General features: G+C 37.0%; 1 protein-coding gene across 4 annotated transcripts in view; it reads right to left on the reverse strand.

Annotated features, from left to right (window-relative positions):
• Positions 1 to 10,623, reverse strand: part of SYCP1 (synaptonemal complex protein 1) — a 141,507-nt gene extending 130,884 nt beyond the window's left edge. For 2 of the 4 annotated variants that reach the window (XM_012500322.2, XM_012500321.2), the window contains exons 1-8: positions 10,408 to 10,623; positions 9,853 to 9,987; positions 8,765 to 8,849; positions 8,187 to 8,230; positions 7,965 to 8,018; positions 6,752 to 6,916; positions 5,662 to 5,729; positions 4,670 to 4,743 (exon numbers count right to left, since the gene is read on the reverse strand). In XM_012500322.2, the coding sequence (XP_012355776.1) occupies positions 4,670 to 4,743; positions 5,662 to 5,729; positions 6,752 to 6,916; positions 7,965 to 8,018; positions 8,187 to 8,230; positions 8,765 to 8,849; positions 9,853 to 9,960 (598 nt within the window). In that variant the 5' untranslated portion in view covers positions 9,961 to 9,987; positions 10,408 to 10,623. The remainder of the gene's footprint in view (positions 1 to 4,669; positions 4,744 to 5,661; positions 5,730 to 6,751; positions 6,917 to 7,964; positions 8,019 to 8,186; positions 8,231 to 8,764; positions 8,850 to 9,852; positions 9,988 to 10,407) is intronic. The other 2 variants (XR_001114183.2, XM_003268024.4) reach the window with 2 other exon arrangements.
• Between the last annotated feature and the right edge of the window lie 6,773 nt (positions 10,624 to 17,396).

Consider the following 17,396-nt stretch of genomic DNA (forward strand, 5'->3'; position numbering starts at 1 on the left):
ATGTGCCACTCTGGTGAGTATGTTCATAATTGGAGAGGTTATACATGCATGGGGCAAAAGCTTTGCAAACTGGACTCTGCATAAAACACTACCCAAGTCCCAGAACTATCCTTGAGTACAGCATACATGAAATAGACCCACGGCAGCACAGCAAAGGCATTGAAAATTGAACTGATATTGGAACACCCACACTGAAAAGGCAAGACAGAACCTATTCTAAACCTAAGTGAGCTGACTGCCTGTTAGAAAACAAACAAATAAACATTCTCTAGGAAATCTGAAGAGGACTCAGATTCTCATAACATAATCCAGGATATAATCCAGAATTGCTGAACATTCAATGAACTAGGAAAATTTAACCATTCTAAGTCTCAAATTATTAATTATTATCTAAGATAGCTGATGAGATAACCAATAAAACTAGGATCTATGGCAAAAAAAATCACAGAAATGGACCCCAAGGTATTGCAGACATTGGCATTATTGGATACAACTATTTTTATTATGTTCATAGAGATAAAAAGTAGAGCTTTAAAAAGTCAGCAAAGAACTTAAAATTCTGGAAAGTGACACTACAAATTTTTAAAGAACCAGCTAATACTCAACCAGTAAATGCAATAACAGAAATTAAGACACCAACTGATAAACTTTAAAACAGACAAGAATTAACTAAATAGAAAATCAGTAAACTGGAAGAGAGATTAGAAGAAATTATGTGGGCCAGGGCAGTGGCTAACACCTATAATCCCAACATTTTGGGAGGCCAAGGTGGGAAGATCACTTGAGCCCAGGAGTTTGAGACTATCCTGGGCAACATGGTGAAACCCTGTCTCTAAAAAAATACAAAAATTACACAGGCCTGGTGGTGTGCAGCTGTAGTCCCAGCTACTTGGGAAGCTGAGGTAGGAAGATTGCTTGAGCATGGGATGCGGGGGTTATGGTGAGCCAAGATGGAACCACTGCACTCCAGCCTGGGCGACAGTGTGAGACCACCCCACCCCCCGCCAAAAAAAAAAGAAAAAGAAAAAAGTATCCTGAGTGGAGTGCAGTGAGAAAAAAGATGAAAAATACAGAGTCAGAAATACAGAACAGTGGCCTCATTATTGTGACCTGAAAAAATTGAACAGGCTCTCATCTCAGGGACTTTGCATTTAACTGCTTCCTCTGCCTGAAATATCCTTTCCTAAAATAGATGGCCCACTCCCTTATTCAGGTCTCTACCCAATGTCACTTAACCAGAAAAAACTTCCCAATCACCCTGTCCCAAAATATTCTCTCCTTAAGCAGTTATCACCTAACATATATTTTATTTATTCATTAATGATCTGTATCCTCCTCCCTCACTAGAGTGTATACTCTTTTTTTTTTAAGTTCTGAGATACATGTGCAGAATGTGTAGGTTTGTTACATAGGTATACATGTGCCATGGTGGTTTGCTGCACCTATCAACCCATCATCTAGGTTTTAAGCCCCACATGCATTAGGTATTTGTCCTAATGCTCTCCCTCCCCTTGCCCCCCACCCCCTAACAGGCCCCAGTGTGTGATGTTCCCCTCCCTGTGTCCATGTGTTCGCATTGTTCAACTCCCACTTATGAGTGAGAACATTTGGTGTTTGGTTTTCTGTTCCTGTATTAGTTTGCTGAGAATGATGGTTTCCAGCTTCATCCATGTCCCTGCAAAGGACATGAACTCATTCTTTTACAGAAAAAAAAGAACCCCATTCAAAAAGTGGGCAAAGGCTATAAACAGACACTTCTCAAAAGAAGACATTTATGCCGCCAACAAACGTGAAAAAATGCTCATCATCACTGGTCATTAGAGAAATGCAAATCCAAACCACAATGAGCTACCATCTCACGCCAGTTAGAATGGCAATTATTAAAATGTCAGGAAACAACAGATGCTGGCGAGGCGGTGGAGAAACAGGAACTTTTTTTTTTTTGAGACGGGCCCTTGCTCTGTTGCCAGGCTGGAGTGCAGTGGCATGATCTCAGCTCACTGCAACCTCCACCTCCTGGGTTCAAGCCATTCCCCTGCCTCAGCCTCCTGAGTAGCTGGGACTACAGGCGCGTGCCACCACGCCCAGCTAATTTTTTTGTATATTAGTAGAGATGGGGTTTCACTGTGTTGGCCAGGCTGGTCTTGATCTCTTGACCTCGTGATCTGCCTGCTTCAGCCTCCCAAAGTGCTGGGATTACAGGTGTGAGCCCCTGCGCCTGGCCTAGGAACACCTTTACACTATTGGTGGGAGTGTAAATTAGTTCAACCATCGTGGAAGACAGTGTGGTGATTCCTCAAGGAAATAGAACCAGAAATACCATTTGACCCAGCAATCCCATTACTGAGTGTATACCCAAAGGATTATAAATCATTCTACTATAAAGGCACATGCACACATATGTTTATTGCAGCACTATTTACAACAGCAAAGACTTGGAACCAACCCAAATGCCCATCAATGACAGACTGGATAAAGAAAATGTGGCACATATACACCATGGAATATATACTCTTGTAAGAGTAGAGCCTTTGTTCACTGCTGTTTTTCATCAGCATCTAGAAGATTTCATGACATAGCAGGCACTAAAAAAAATATTGAATGAATGAATAAAAAAAGAAAAAAGCACAATAACAAAAAGACTGGTCAACAACTTAAGGCAAGAATCTGCATAGAGTTTAAACTAATAATAAGGCAAGTATCAAGACTTTAAAAAAAAGAAACTTTCTACATGTCACATCAAGACATACCTCAACTTTAGTTTATTAAACAGACCACCTTGAAAAATGTTGGGTTCTCTAAACCTTCCTCACCATCTGATTTCTAACTTAGCTAAAAACTAAATGTAAGAAAGAACTATTGCCCGGCGCAGTGGCTCACACCTGTAATCCCAGCACTTTGGGAGGCCGAGGCAGGTGGTCAAGAGATCAAGACCATCCTGGCCAACATGGTAAAACCCCATCTCTACTAAAAATACAAAAAATTAGCCAGGGGTGGTGGCGGGCACCTGTAGTCACAGCTACTCAGGAGGCTGAGGCAGGAGAATCACTTGAACCCGAGAGGCGGGAGGTTGCAGTGAGCTGAGATTGCACCACTGCACTCCAGCCTGGCCACAGAGTGAGACTCCGTCTAAAAAAAAAAAAAAAGAACAAAAACAAACTATCAGACTTGTCTCTCTAACCCAAGTTATTTTCTGCAAGACAGCCAATGTACTATCCTTCTACCCTACCACTGTACTTTTCACCACTTTCTATATCTAGGCAGAAAAATTAATCTCGAATGTTGAATACACAGGATATAGTAGAGGAGCTGGTAGTGGTATGGTACATTCTGGAAGATATATATAGTGTTGAAAAGCAAGGTACTACAGGCAGGGACTAAGAATAAAAAACCTGGCTGGGCGCAGTGGCTCATGCCTGTAATCCCAGCATTGGGAGGATCACCTGAGGTCAGGAGGTCGAGACCAGCCTGGCTAACATGGTGAAACCCCATTTCTACTAAAAATACAAAAAATTAGCTGGGCATGGTGGCGCACACCTGTAATCCCAGCTACTCGGGAGACTGAGGAAGGAGAATTGCCTGAACCCAGGAGGCGGCGGTTGCAGAGAGCCGAGACCACACCATTACACTCCAGCTTGGGCAACAAGAGTGAAACCACATCTCGAAAAAAAAAAAAAAGAATAAAAAATCCTAACAGTCAATGTTAGAAATAATGACAATAATAATAATAAAATACCCAACATTTATTGAGCACTTTGCATTGTTCTAAGCATATTTATTAACATTTAATTCTCAGGGCAATACTAAGAGGCATTTAATTAATAAACAGAGTGACAGAGAGACTACATAATTTACTCAAATTATTCAAGCTCCCTAGGTGGACAGAAACTGAAAGTCTAAATTTGAGCACAGGCTATCTAATCCTTAAGCCCAAGCTGTTAAGTAGTAAGCTGCATGATACAAATTAAAATTTTTAGCTAAGAAAAATAGAGAATATCCTGAAAAAGCAGGTAGACAGTATTTCCCAATGGATTCTTGGCAGAAACAAAGTAAAGCTAGTGTCAAATTACGGCAAAAATAAAGAATTATATTTTATAATCACACATTTTTATTTTTCATCAAAATGGGAAAAAATCCTACTTTACAATTAAAAAAATGAAAACATGCTTAAAAATGTTTAAACTGTTCTTTCACATACACAACACAATCATATCAGAATATTTTTAAAAAATGTTTCTTTAGGAAAAATTTGAGAATTCTATTTAGATTGAAAATAAACATTGCACCACTATTCATAAATACAATGGCTTTAGCAAAGCCTCTACTGGTATTTTCTGTTACGAGCATGGCTATGTATCTTATTCTTGATTGAATTTCCTAGTTGTTCCAGACAGAGGTTAGTCTCAAAATCATACCTTACTTGAAACCAGGATTAACTATAAATATCAAGAATATACCTTTTGACATATATTACCTTTCAAAAAATTTTGAGATTTCAAAAGTCAAAGAACTGTGACTCTCCTTATTACTTATATAAAAATAGTCTGAGGCACATATAATTTGTTCAAATCAAATTGGTTCCAAAAATTAAAAAGACAATTTCTTCCTCTCTCCACCTCTACCAGTAAAATAAATTGATAAAATCACATAAAACAAGAAAGATATTTACATTTCTTTGTCTTTTCTGCAGATCTAGCACAGGTTTCTTTGAGTAGATTACATAAATGCCTTGTGGCATTATTCCTGAAACAAAGGAAAGAGTTTGCCTGTGTGTAATCTGATCTCAAAGCAAAATCACAATATGTAAGTTATGAAATATATTGTTACAATTTTTAAGAAATTTTTAAAATATTATAATATTTGGCATAGATCATATTATTCATAAATGACTATATGAAGAAACAGTGGGTTGACTGTACTACTAGCAAAGATGATTTAGTAATTGCCTCCCTTTAAAAGTAAAAGTTCTAGTAACGGGCCACTAAAATAAATAAACAAATAAAAATGACAGCTCCTTAACAAGTTTCTACCCAAGTTGCTATCAATAAACGTTCAGTAGACAGGTCTAGATTTGCCTAAGGAAAAATAATGAGAATACATTGGGCCATTCATTAACAAATTAATATATGTCTAACCTTCAAAACACAAAATAAGGTAACTTTCTGATTAGGCATTCATTATGTGAATAATGAGACCTGTGGCTATCCCGAAGTTACTAACACATATGGCAGTTAGACTTAATTTTCTAACATCATTTTTCTGTAGAAATAAACTGTTACATTTTCAAAAACAGGAATTTGAGTAAGAATTAACTTGGAACTAAGTTAAGCCCTATTTTATAAGTACTGTACTCAAGGCAGCAGTGAAACAGACAACATATATAGGTAGTTGTAGACACAGAATTATCAGGCATCTTTTTTGACACCAAGGAATGTTTATTCCTGATGCTTGACATTTTAAAAAGTTATTAGTCAGTGACTACAGTTTGCCAAACACAAGAATGTATGTCTTCCTTTTTCCATAGCACTCAGATATAATTCTACTTATACATTCATATGATATAACATATAGAAAGTGCTCAATACGTTTTTGAAAATTATTTTAGTAGTAAATTTGGAATAAAAAATGTGAAAAGAACAAATTCATTAAATTACTACTTACTCTTTTATTAAATCTTTATTTTCTTGAATTCCTTCTTCTAATTTCAAACTTACTTTTTCATTTCCAAACTAATTTATAAAACAGAACAGTTCATCACATTTTGCTTATTAGCAAAAATAAACATGAATATAATCATTAAGCAGTATTTCTTTACTAATGCACAATAGTCTAAAAGAATTCTTTTCTTTCCACATAAAAAGGAAACATTTTTGTAATAGCTTATGATTTCCCTTAAGAATATGGCCTTCATCAATCTAAAATAAAGATGGCTAAATCATCTCCAAAAAACATTCAACAATATTTTAATGCAATATTATCTTCTCTAAATATTTTTGAAGTAATGTTTTTTTCTTTGTCCTAACACAATGTCACATTTTCTCAACTTTTTTTCACTTATGCTACACATAAAGTTACACAGTTTCAGCCGGGCGCAGTGGCTCACGCCTGTAATCCCAGCACTTTGGGAGGCCAAGGCGGGCAGGTCACGAGGTCTGGGAGTTCGAGACCAGCCTGGTAAATATGGTGGCATCCATCTCTACTAAAAATACAAAAATTAGCTGGGCGTGGTGGCTCGCGCCTGTAGTCTCAGCTACTTGGGAGGCTGAGGCAGAAGAATCACTTGAACCAGGGAGGCGAAGGTTGCAGTGGGCCGAGATGGTGCCACTGCATTCCAGCCTAGGTGACAGAGAAAGACTCTGTCTCAAAAAAATAAATAAAATAAATAAAGTTACACAGTTTCAAATTTAAAGTGTTACCGACAACTATTGTATTCTAAGAGAATATATTTATATAAAACATCAATAGGAATAAAAATTGAAACTCTTTATAATAAATTAGAATCATTAAATCAATTTTTATATAGTGATTTATTATTTCCCTAATCATTTGCATTAAGCGTTATACAACTTGTTGTCTATGCTCATTCTTAAAGTTAAGATGTATCCAGTATTGATGTAACTTTTAAAAAGCATTATCCTTAAAATATTCCTCACAAAATCAAGATCCAATTTATCCCAAATGATACTCTACTTTCAACAGTATTATGATAAGATTTACTATACTATGTTTACAATTCAAAATTGTGTCATACCTGCAGTTCCTGAATGGCTTTTCGCTGTGCTTCAATTATCTTTCTGTTTTCTTGCAACTTACTTTCTTTCTGTCTCAGTTCAGCTTCTATACTTACTTTCCATTTTTTTATCTTTTCAGCCTCCTTATACAGTTTTGAATACACTCTGCTCAATGCCTCTGAATTCTATTAAAATAGGTTTTCAAAAATTAATTGTTCAAAATTCTAATATAACCAAACTACGGCTGCCTACTGAAAATATCCATATACTAATAGTTGAGACCAAATGTCTCCTCAATTTAAGCACTAATAGCATACTAAAAGCCACATTAACTCTTTTAAACTACTAAGGCAATATTAACTACTTCATTAAAGTTATCGGTCACTTGACTAAATTATACCTTGCTGAATAAAATGAAATGGCTCCATAAAAATATTTCAGTTAGTGAGAGAATCTGGCTGGTTAAAAGCTAAAATAAATCACCCTATAAGAAATCTATAAATCTTAACAATGGTCTTGAAACACTTTGATTATACAAACAGTTTGAAGATTCACTAAAGGACATGAAGTTTAAAATATAATGACAAGAAAAATAAAAATGAACACAAGATATAATTTTCATCAAGTCTGATTTTTATATAGATTTCCTGCCTTTTTAAAAATCCACATTATATTGCAAATATCAGAGATTTTTAATCACATCAATTTTTGCTGGTTGATAACTTTTTCTTATAAAAATATATAAATAAGTTCTATATATTTTAAATTCTGTGATACTATAATCACAGCAACAAACATACAGTACCTTACCAGGCTATGGAATTTCTCTTCATTTTAAAGACATCTATATGCCATAAATAAGAAATATTTTCATAACTAAAATCAAAAGTATAAGGAATATATATATTCCTTATACAATAAACCAGTCAACCAGTCCATTTCATCTATTAATTAAAGGCTGATTTTGTAAAGTACTCTCTTGATACTATACTTTTCACGTATAGTACCCATTTCCCCTCTTCTTGATTTCATGGTTTAAAATTAAATTGCCTCTACATAAATGGAACTTTCATAACCCAAAAAATACAGAAGCAGAAAAAAAGGTTTTAAAGGATATATCTTAAAACATTAATCAAATAATAATCCTTTTGAAGCTTCAAAAGAAATATACATATAGGTAATAAGTTATATTCCAGTTACAAGAAATTTAATATGAATGGGAAATCTTCTGACCTCCAAATCAGAGTCTTTTAGTCCTTCCTGATAGTGACAGTCAGAATTACCAACCTAAAAAGATAGATGTTTCTATAAGAAAATACTTCTGATAAGAGCTTCCAAATAATAACAATGAAATACAGAAGACTAGTAATGCAATAACTAAAGACTTTTTTCTTCTTCAAATAAGCAGTTCATTACCTAAACAGATTATATCTATATGTACTATGCTTAACTGACCTGCTCAAGCATGGGCAAGAAATTAACTTTTTGTAAAGCAGGATCTGCAAGATAAAAGACAACAGGTATTAAATATGCCAACATCTTTTTCTCTTTCTTTCTTTTTTTTTTTTTTGAGAGAGAGAGGGCAACTGGCTCTGTTGCCTAGACTAGAGGGCAGTGGCCCATCATGGCTCACTGCAGCCTCAAAGCCTCCATCTCTAGGGCTCAAGTGATCCTCCCACCTTAGCCTCCCAAGTAGCTGGGACTGCAGATGCATGCCACCATGTCCAGCTAGTTTTGGGGGTGGTGGGGTTTGTTTATTGGTTTTTTTTGTACAGACAGGGTTTCCTTATGTTGCCCAGGCTGGTCTCAAACTCCTGGCCTCAAGTGATCCCCCTCCATCAGCTTCCCTCCCAAAGTGCTGGAATTACAGGTGTTAGCCACCGTGTCCAGCCTTATTTTTTATATTAAGTATTATATCTAGCTTTTGTGTCAAGAATACTGATATAATACTTATGTTATATTTTCAATAACTACCGATGTATATAACACAATGTTTCTATATAAGCTGATACGCTGCTTTTCCAGGCTCCTACCTGAATCAATGTTTTCCCCATTTTTGGAGAGATTAGTCTTTGCAAATGGAAACTCAAAATCATCTTCAGTACATTTGTTGAAACTCTAGAGACACAAAGAAGTTCTTAAATATGCTGTTATATACTAATATACACTCTGATATACTAATAATGTAATATATACATACATAATATACATCTGCTTAAAGAGGTTGCTATAATTGCAAATTCTTTAATGTACATAGTGTTTAAAATATCAAATGCCTTTTCTATATAAACAAAGAAAAAATTCTAATTAGGTATTTCCACTTGTAAGATGAAGCTAAACTATAAATTACTCAATATATGGCTTTGTAGGTATTCAAGAATAATAGTAAATCTAACTAGTAGTATAGAATAATATTAGTAGATTTCTTCAGTTTATGATTTCCCTTGATAGAATTAAAGATTGTCTTTATTGAATAGCATTTAAAATATATTATTGCCTATAGCAGCCACAAGAATTGTTTTACAGCATATACAATAAAATATTCATTACATCATCGCATCTCCAATATAAGGATCCACATGATAAATTTTTTAAAATAATTTTTAAAGCTCTGTTTCACCTGAGAAACTTGGTATAATTCCTCCTATCCAACGATAACTCCATTACATAAATGAATTTCCCTCTTTGCCCTATCCACTAGGAAGCTCAGAGCCAAATCTGAAGCTCAGTCACAACACCAATTATTACTCATATATAGGCATTTGTCCAAATAGTCCTCATTTTTCTCGATAATTTTCCTAATTTTCTCCTAACATATTCTACTGTCTCGTAGTATCTGTCCTTTAAGTTGCCTCGAATCAAATACGGAAAGAAAGAGGATTAAAATAAGCAGGTTCCACTATGTATGCAGAGTTCTACGGCAGCAGTCATTATTTAAATGAATGATGCCTAAACAATAATGCTCACTGTTCATTTAAAGCAGTGGGATTCAAAATTCTTGGGTAAATGAGACCATTTATTGAGAAGAAATAATTATAAAACACCACCAGGAAGAAAGTACACTTTTCTTCATTTCCCTAAAGTTAAGAAGAGTCCAATTAAGAGTCACATGGAAATTTACCTTGAAGAAAGTGGAATCTCCTCCCAGGGTCTGAGGTTTCACCGCAGACACCTGACTGCTGCTTAATCTTGGTGGTACGAACAATGCAAAGGGCTTTTGCTTTTCCATTTTCTCTGTTACGGTTGTAAATATCTACTGCCCCGGGGGGCGGGAGGGGAAGGAAAGTGTTTTTCACCGTGTGCCATGAATACACTATGTATTCTTTGAAGTGATGTTTACAAACTAAATGGCTAAAAAAAAAAAGAAATCCACGGGGCTCTCGCTACAGTGGAGTCCTACAATGTCGCTTACCCGCGGAGTGGGCAACGGGATAAACCCTCGTTTTCTTCTCCCTTTCGCCCCACCGCCCGCCGCCACGCTGGCCTGAAAAGAAAGCCCGTTCCCTTCTCCTGCCCCATTAAATTCCATCACATCGCCAGGAGGAACTGTCTTAAGTTCCTGGACCACTACCCAAAAGAAAACGGCGGAGGGCTGCGGCGGGGAGGTGCAGTAGCACCATATCGCCCCGCTCTGGGCTCAGTCCCCAGGAAAAGAACTCGGGGCACCTGCCCTCACCTTTGAAGAACTAGCGGGAAACCATGGGCTCTGTGCCCACGCGAACTGCTACATATGGTCTATGAGGGCAACAGAAAGAACCAATAGCTCCCGCCTCAGAACCTCAGAAAAGGCGGGAAATCGCTCAGCCTGAGCGGCCCGGAGCGCGTGGGCCCCGGGCGGCTGGCAGTTCAACGGCTAAATAACCGTCGCTGCATGGGCTTGTCAGCCTCCCAGGACCTGAATCTCGCGAGATTTCCCTAATCGCTAGGAACAATTCTTTCCCGGATTCTGTATTTCCTTGGAGTGGAAGTTCTTTAGGCTTCTGCCATTGTCAAAGAATGCTGGGGAAACAGTCAGGCGCTATGACAGACTGAAGCTGAAAGTGAAAAATCCATTTCTGCCCTCCAAGAGGTCACAATCTTAGGAAGGAAACAGATGGGCAAGCAATTACAATGTCGTATAATCATTTAGGGTAATTCCTATGATAAGGACGTAGGCAAAGTTGCTCTTAGGGTGGCTTGGGGAGTCAGGAGAAGCTCCACAGATGTGGTATGGTTCTGTTACTGCTTCACGTAAGAATGAGTGAATGGAGAGTTGGCTAGGCGGGCCGGTGGCTCACGCCTGTAATCCCAACACTTTGGGAGGCCAAGGCGGGAGGACTGCTTGAGCCCAGGAAGGAGTTCAAGACCAGTTTGGGCAACGTAGTGAGACCCTGCCTCTCCTAAAATAGCCGGGTGTGGTGGCACGCACCTGTGTCCCCAGCTACTTAAAAGGCTGAGGTGGGAAGATCGCTTGAGTCCTGGAGATAGAGGCTGCAGTGAGCTAATGATCCTGCCACTGGCTCCAGTCTGGGCAACAGAGCCAGATTCTGTCTCAAAGAGAGAGGAGACAGAGGAGAGAGAGGAGACAGAGGAGAGAAAGGAGGCAGAGGGAGGAAACGGGGGAGAGTGGGGAGAGAGGGGAGAGAGGGGGAGAGAGGGGAGAGCGGGGAGAGGGGGAGAGAGGGGAGAGAGAGGGGGAGAGCGGGGAGAAGCGGGAGAGGGAGAGGGAGAGGGAATGGGGAAAGAGTATTACTGGCTGACGGAAGGCGAGCAAAGGCATTGGAGTTGTGAGAGACATTAGTACAACTAATTCCAAGAAGCGTTCTGTGTGAGGATTAAGTGGGGAAAATGGCAAGAGATGACACTAGAGATTTCAAGAGCAAGTATTAGCCGGGCGCAGTGGCTCACTCCTGTAATACCAGCACTTTGGGAGGCCAAGGAGGGCGGATCACTTGAGGTCAAGAGTTTGAGACCAGCCTGGCCAACATGACGAAACCCTGTCTCCAGTAAAAATACAAAATTAGCCAGGCACGTGGCACACGCCTGTAGTCCCAGCGACTCGGGAGGCTGAGGCAGGAGAATCGCCTGAACCCCCGGGGAGGCAGACGTCGCAGTGAGCCGAGATCGCCCCATTGCATTCCAGCCTGGGCCACAGAGTGAGCCTCAGTCTCAAAAAAAAAAAAAAAAGAAAGAAAGAGAGAGAGAGAGCAAGTATCATAGAAAGGCCTTAGAAAAGTGTCTGGATTTTTGACTTCGTGGACGGAGATCTTGAAGACTTTTGAGCAGAAAGGATTACATGATCGAATTCGGAAGAAAACTTGTAGTATGAAGAATGGTTTAGGTTTAAGAGACCAGAGTAGCGAGACAGTTTTAATAGCCTGGGTGAGACATGAGGACCTGAGCAATGACACGGACAGTGGAGCTGAAGAGGAGGTGTCAAATGTAAAAGATATTTAAGAAGTAGAATTAGTAGAATTTGATAACTTTTTAATAGTAAGAAGTGAAAGAAAGGGAGCAGTCTAAGATGACTACCTGGTTTCAGGCTTGAGTAACTAGCTATTATCATTATCCTAATTCTAAGTTACTTAATTTTGAGCAATAAAATAATGAGCTCCATTTTGAATATAACATTGACTTTGTTTTCCAACTTTCTCTGGGCAGCATAATATAATTGATGCTTTTTCTAAGGACTTTAGCAATATTTTAATAGCTCATTTTGTATAAAGTAATCAGAAACAATCATTCCCGATATAACAAAATTTTTGAGCAGTAAAGGATGATCCAGTTTAAGTCCTTCATTTTACTATTTAAGGAAACTGAGTCTAGATACTCTGAAAAAGATAAGATACTCCCTCAGAGAGATGATACTAAGAATATACACAAAGTACCACCAGAGGCAATAATTGATCTAATTAAAAATTTTCATTCAATTGAGGCTATAAATCTAATATCCCGATATTTTTAAAAGTTTTACAACAGTGAAAATTTCAACTATGGTCACCTTTTTCTTTATTGAAAACCAAAATGCTACTCCTAGTGTTATATTAAATTTACCATATTTTATTTACTTAAAATCAGTCTTTCAAAGCAATAGTGCCACCATAGAATTTCTCACTTCCATGTATTTCACATGAAATTTAATTTAACATATTAACATCCTGTCCATATAAGGACTTAAAAATTTGTAGAAAGATTTCTGGTTTTAAGAACTTTGTTTTTTTCCACAAAAGATGTTGGCAAAAATGTTAAAATATTCTGTGCCAGAATGAGAAGTAAATTATGTTTAATTTCCTAATATATGTTAAAATATTCTAATAATTTGCATTTGAATTTTTCATTATTCTTGCCATCACAAAATTTCTACTTTGTTTTTATAAAGCATCTCTTTTTTTAAGGCATTAAGAAACGATAAGATTTGAACGGTTTTGCTCGTCTTTAATCATTCATAAAATGCTGTAACAGGAATAGGTTTAAAATGTTACTTCCTTATTCCATCAGTCTGGCTTTAGTTAATGAAGGTCACAAACTCTCTTTATTCTGCTGTTGTTGTCACTGTTGTTGTTGAGATGGAGTTTTGCTCTTGTCGCCCAGGCTGCAGTGTAATGGCATGATCTTGGCTCACTGCAATCTCCACCTCCCGGGTTCAAGCCATTCTCTTGCCTCAGCCTCTGGAGTAGCTGGGATTACAGGCACGCATCACCATGCCTGGCTAATTTTTGTATTTTGTTTTGCATTTTTAGTAGAGACGGGGTTTCGCCATGTTGGTCAAGCTGGTCTTAAACTCCTGAACTCAGGTGATCCACTCGCCTCAGCCTCCCAAAGTGTTTGGATTACAGGTGTGAGCCACCACGCCCGGCCAAACTCTCTTTATTCCGATTACAACTGTTTGCACTAGCTAGCCTTTCTTATATCCATAAATTTATATATTTTCATTCAATGTTTTACTGAATGAAAAAAGTGAAGCTTCTTCAGGTAATAACTCTCTGGCTCCTTTTGAAGGAACCATGAGGAAACAACTTTTGCTTCTTTTGAGTCCAATCATAGGAAGAGTCCTAGATATCCCTCAGTGATAGTTCTATATTGTACAAAATTTTGATAAAATTTTGATGAGCATTGATGATGTCCATTTTACGGTGACATATTGGTAACACAGCAATACCGTTCATGTTGTCCAAATCAGTCCTCCTATATGATAAAGGAAACAATTCAGATTTAGGAAGTTTAAAACAGACTACAACATTCTAAAATTTCAGCAAGAATACAAATTTCACTTCTCAGAGAGTAAAGTAGCCAATTTGGGGTCCTTTGTTTTCCAAGTGCTCAGTATTTCTGAATGGTTATAATTCAGAGTTCTCAGTTCAGTAAGCTTCCATATGAGATGAACAAAATGCTGTGGGTCTTCTGGATGATACATTTTTGAATATTTATACAGTATTTGTAAAACTGGTTCTTGTAAATTTTCCATATATTGCTTATTTTTAAGGCATGGACGATCTGAAAAATATCATCATATTTATCTTAATGTATATTGGAAAGTAGCAAAAGATACATAATCTTTTAAAACAATGCAGCTTTTAAATAACAAAAAACAAATATTTACAGAGCCCTTAATATATGCTAAATATTATGCTAAGTGACTTGCCTCTATGTATTATTTTATGTAGTTGTCACAATACTGTATGAGGTAGGTTCTATTATTACCACCGTTTTCCAGATGAGCTTCTTGAAACTTAGAAAATTAAGTAATTTCCACTAAGTTACATAGGAAGGAAGGGTCAGTAAGTAGTTATAAGAATACAAAAGCAGCCGGGCCAGGCATGGTACCTCACACCTGTAATCCTAGCACTTTGGGAGGCTGAGGCTGGTGGATCACCTGAAGTCAGGAGTTGGAGATCAGCCTGGCCAACATGGTGAAACCCCATCTCTACTAAAAATACAAAAAATTAGCCACGTGTGATGGTGGACGCCTGTAATCCCAGCTACTCGGGAGCCTGAGGCAGGAGAATCACTTGAACCCAGGAGGCAGAGGTTGCAGTGAGCCAAGATCGCACCACTGCACTCCAGCCTGGGTAACAAGATCGAAACTCCTACTGAAAAAAAAAAAAAAGAATATAAAAGCAACCAAGGGCTTACTTGAAACTTAAAAAAATTCAGTAATTTTCCCAAGGTCAACAGTAACTAAAAGGCAAAGCTGTTTGTTCAAGTATCCAGCTGTAAAATATAAGAGCCAATCAATAATTTATTAATGTTTAGGCAGCATTCATTCATCCATCCAGTCATTGTGCTAGTGATACAGCAGTGAACATCACAGACAAAATTTTCTCCCCTCACTGAATTTATATTCTGGGTCTGAGAGGAGTCGGGGAGGAAAGAGACATATACACATTTTTTAAAGTAATAACGTAATATACCAGAGTGGTGTGTTATAGACCAAAAAAAACAGGGAAGAGGATAAGAATTTAGGGTAAGGGGTGGCAACTAATTTTTCAAAGGCGAATCAGAGATAAAATGGCATTTAGCAGAAATCTAAGATGGTGAATGAGGGAGTCATATGACTATCTGGGGAAAGAGGTTTCTAGGCAGAAGACTTATCAAATACACTAGAACCTGTACCAGGAGCCTGCTTGAAATTTTCTAGGAATATCTGCATCAAAAGCAGTATGGCTGGAATGGAATAAGAAAAAGGAATAGTAATAGGCAATGATGAAAAGAACTTTGGCTTTAATCTGTGTAAAATAGGAAGCCATTTAAGGGTTATGAGCTGAGGTGTATCACATGATCTGACTTACATTTTCGAAGAATTACTCTGGCTGCTGTATAAACAATAGACTGTAGAGAGGCAAGGGCAGAAACAGAAAAAGCCAGTTAGGAGAGTAGTTTAAAGTAGGATGGTAAGGATAGAAATACTAAGTTCTGGTTAAGTTCCAGATATGTTTTGAGAGCAGAGCCAGTGGGATTTGTTGTATATTTGATATGGGTATAAGAGAAAGAAAGAAGTTAAGGATGACAAAAAATTTTAGCTTATACAACTTCAAGGATGGAAAATACCATTTAGTAGAGATGGAGAACAAATATAGAAAGATGGAGGGGGAGGCAACTAGGAATTCACTTTCAAGCATGTTAAATTTGATATGTCTACTAGATATACAAGTTAAAATCTTGAATAGGCTATTTAATGGGGTTTGGGATAGCACTCCAGGTTGGTATATATAATAAATTTAGGAGTGGTCAGCATACACATGGCCTTTAAAGCCATGAGATAGGATGAAATTGCAAAGAAAGTGAGTACAGAAAAAAGACAACTGAGCTCTGGAATATTCTTGTCGTTTGTCACTGTGGGAGATGAAGAGGAATTAACAAAATAAACTGAAAGTGCAACCACTAACGAGAAAAATCAAGAGTGTGTGGGGTCTTGGAAATCAAGAAAAAAACATGCATGTCAAGAAGGAAGAAAGTGATCAACTGAAGCCAAGTGATCAAAGTGTTCTAAGAGAGGGGACATGATCTGTTCTGTCAAATATAGCTCATGGGTCAAGTAAGCTGAAGACTAGGAATTGACCACCGGAATCAGCAATGCCAAGATCCTAAAGATATTGACTAGTTATGGTGATGTGGAGAGGAGAGGACATAATCTTACTGCAGAAGGTTTAGGAGTTAACAAAAGGAATGGAGACGGGAGTATACACAACCCTTTAAAGAAACTTTTTCTGTAAAGTGGAACAGAGAAATAAGAGTAGATGAAAGTGGATATGAGGTCAAGAAAGCATTTTTTTAAGTTGCAAAAAATTATAGCATGTATATAAGCTTAAAGGAATGCTCCTGTAGAGAAGGAAATTGTGATAAAACAAAATTGGTACATTTGGCTGTAATTAATAATTTAGTAACCACAAACCTCATCATTTCATTGCCAAATTTAATACAGATTTTTACCACTGAATGGTTTTTACCTAAAAAAAAGTTTTTACCTGAAAAAACAATTGTTGCTGCAAGCAGAGCATATTCAATATTAGTTATATCAAATTCGCTCATTCTTTTGTAGAAGTAAAACAATGTGTAATAAATTCTTCAGTAACACCTAAAAAACTGATATGAAAATGTATTTTCATCCAAACATAGGGTAGAATCAAACATGGAAATCATCATTGTATCTCAAAGCGATATAAGAAAGTGAAACATTATATACAAATTTTTCCATCCAATATAATATTTCATATTGAGTCATATTACCAGTTAGAGTAGTAGAAGGACATTCTTCATTGTAAAATTTTTCCATAGAACAAATAAGACTTCTATCACCACTCCTACTGTGACAATTTGGTATATAATCTGAATGATTTAATATTCTCACAGAACCTAGTAAAAAGGAAAAATATAAAGCCTGATTTTCTTTCTAATCTTTAAACTCAATCTTTCAGAATCCAGCATAGTTGTTAGATCAGAAATACTCCCAGCAAATGATAGATTTATAATTTTTATTACTGAAACATGAAGTCAAATTAATAGTTTGTAGTTTCTAGAAAGATTGTATAAGAGACCCTCCAAAAACGTGTTTTCCATGACACTATATAATAAAAAATAGCTTTTTATTAAACTACTTATAAAGAGCTATTATTAAGTATTTTTGCCTATAGTAACTGGCAAAATTAAAATAAAAATAGCTCAATGTTATACAATTTGTTGCTAAAT

This window comes from Nomascus leucogenys, chromosome 12, assembly GCF_006542625.1.
Source record: "Nomascus leucogenys isolate Asia chromosome 12, Asia_NLE_v1, whole genome shotgun sequence".
Lineage (NCBI taxonomy): Eukaryota > Metazoa > Chordata > Mammalia > Primates > Hylobatidae > Nomascus > Nomascus leucogenys.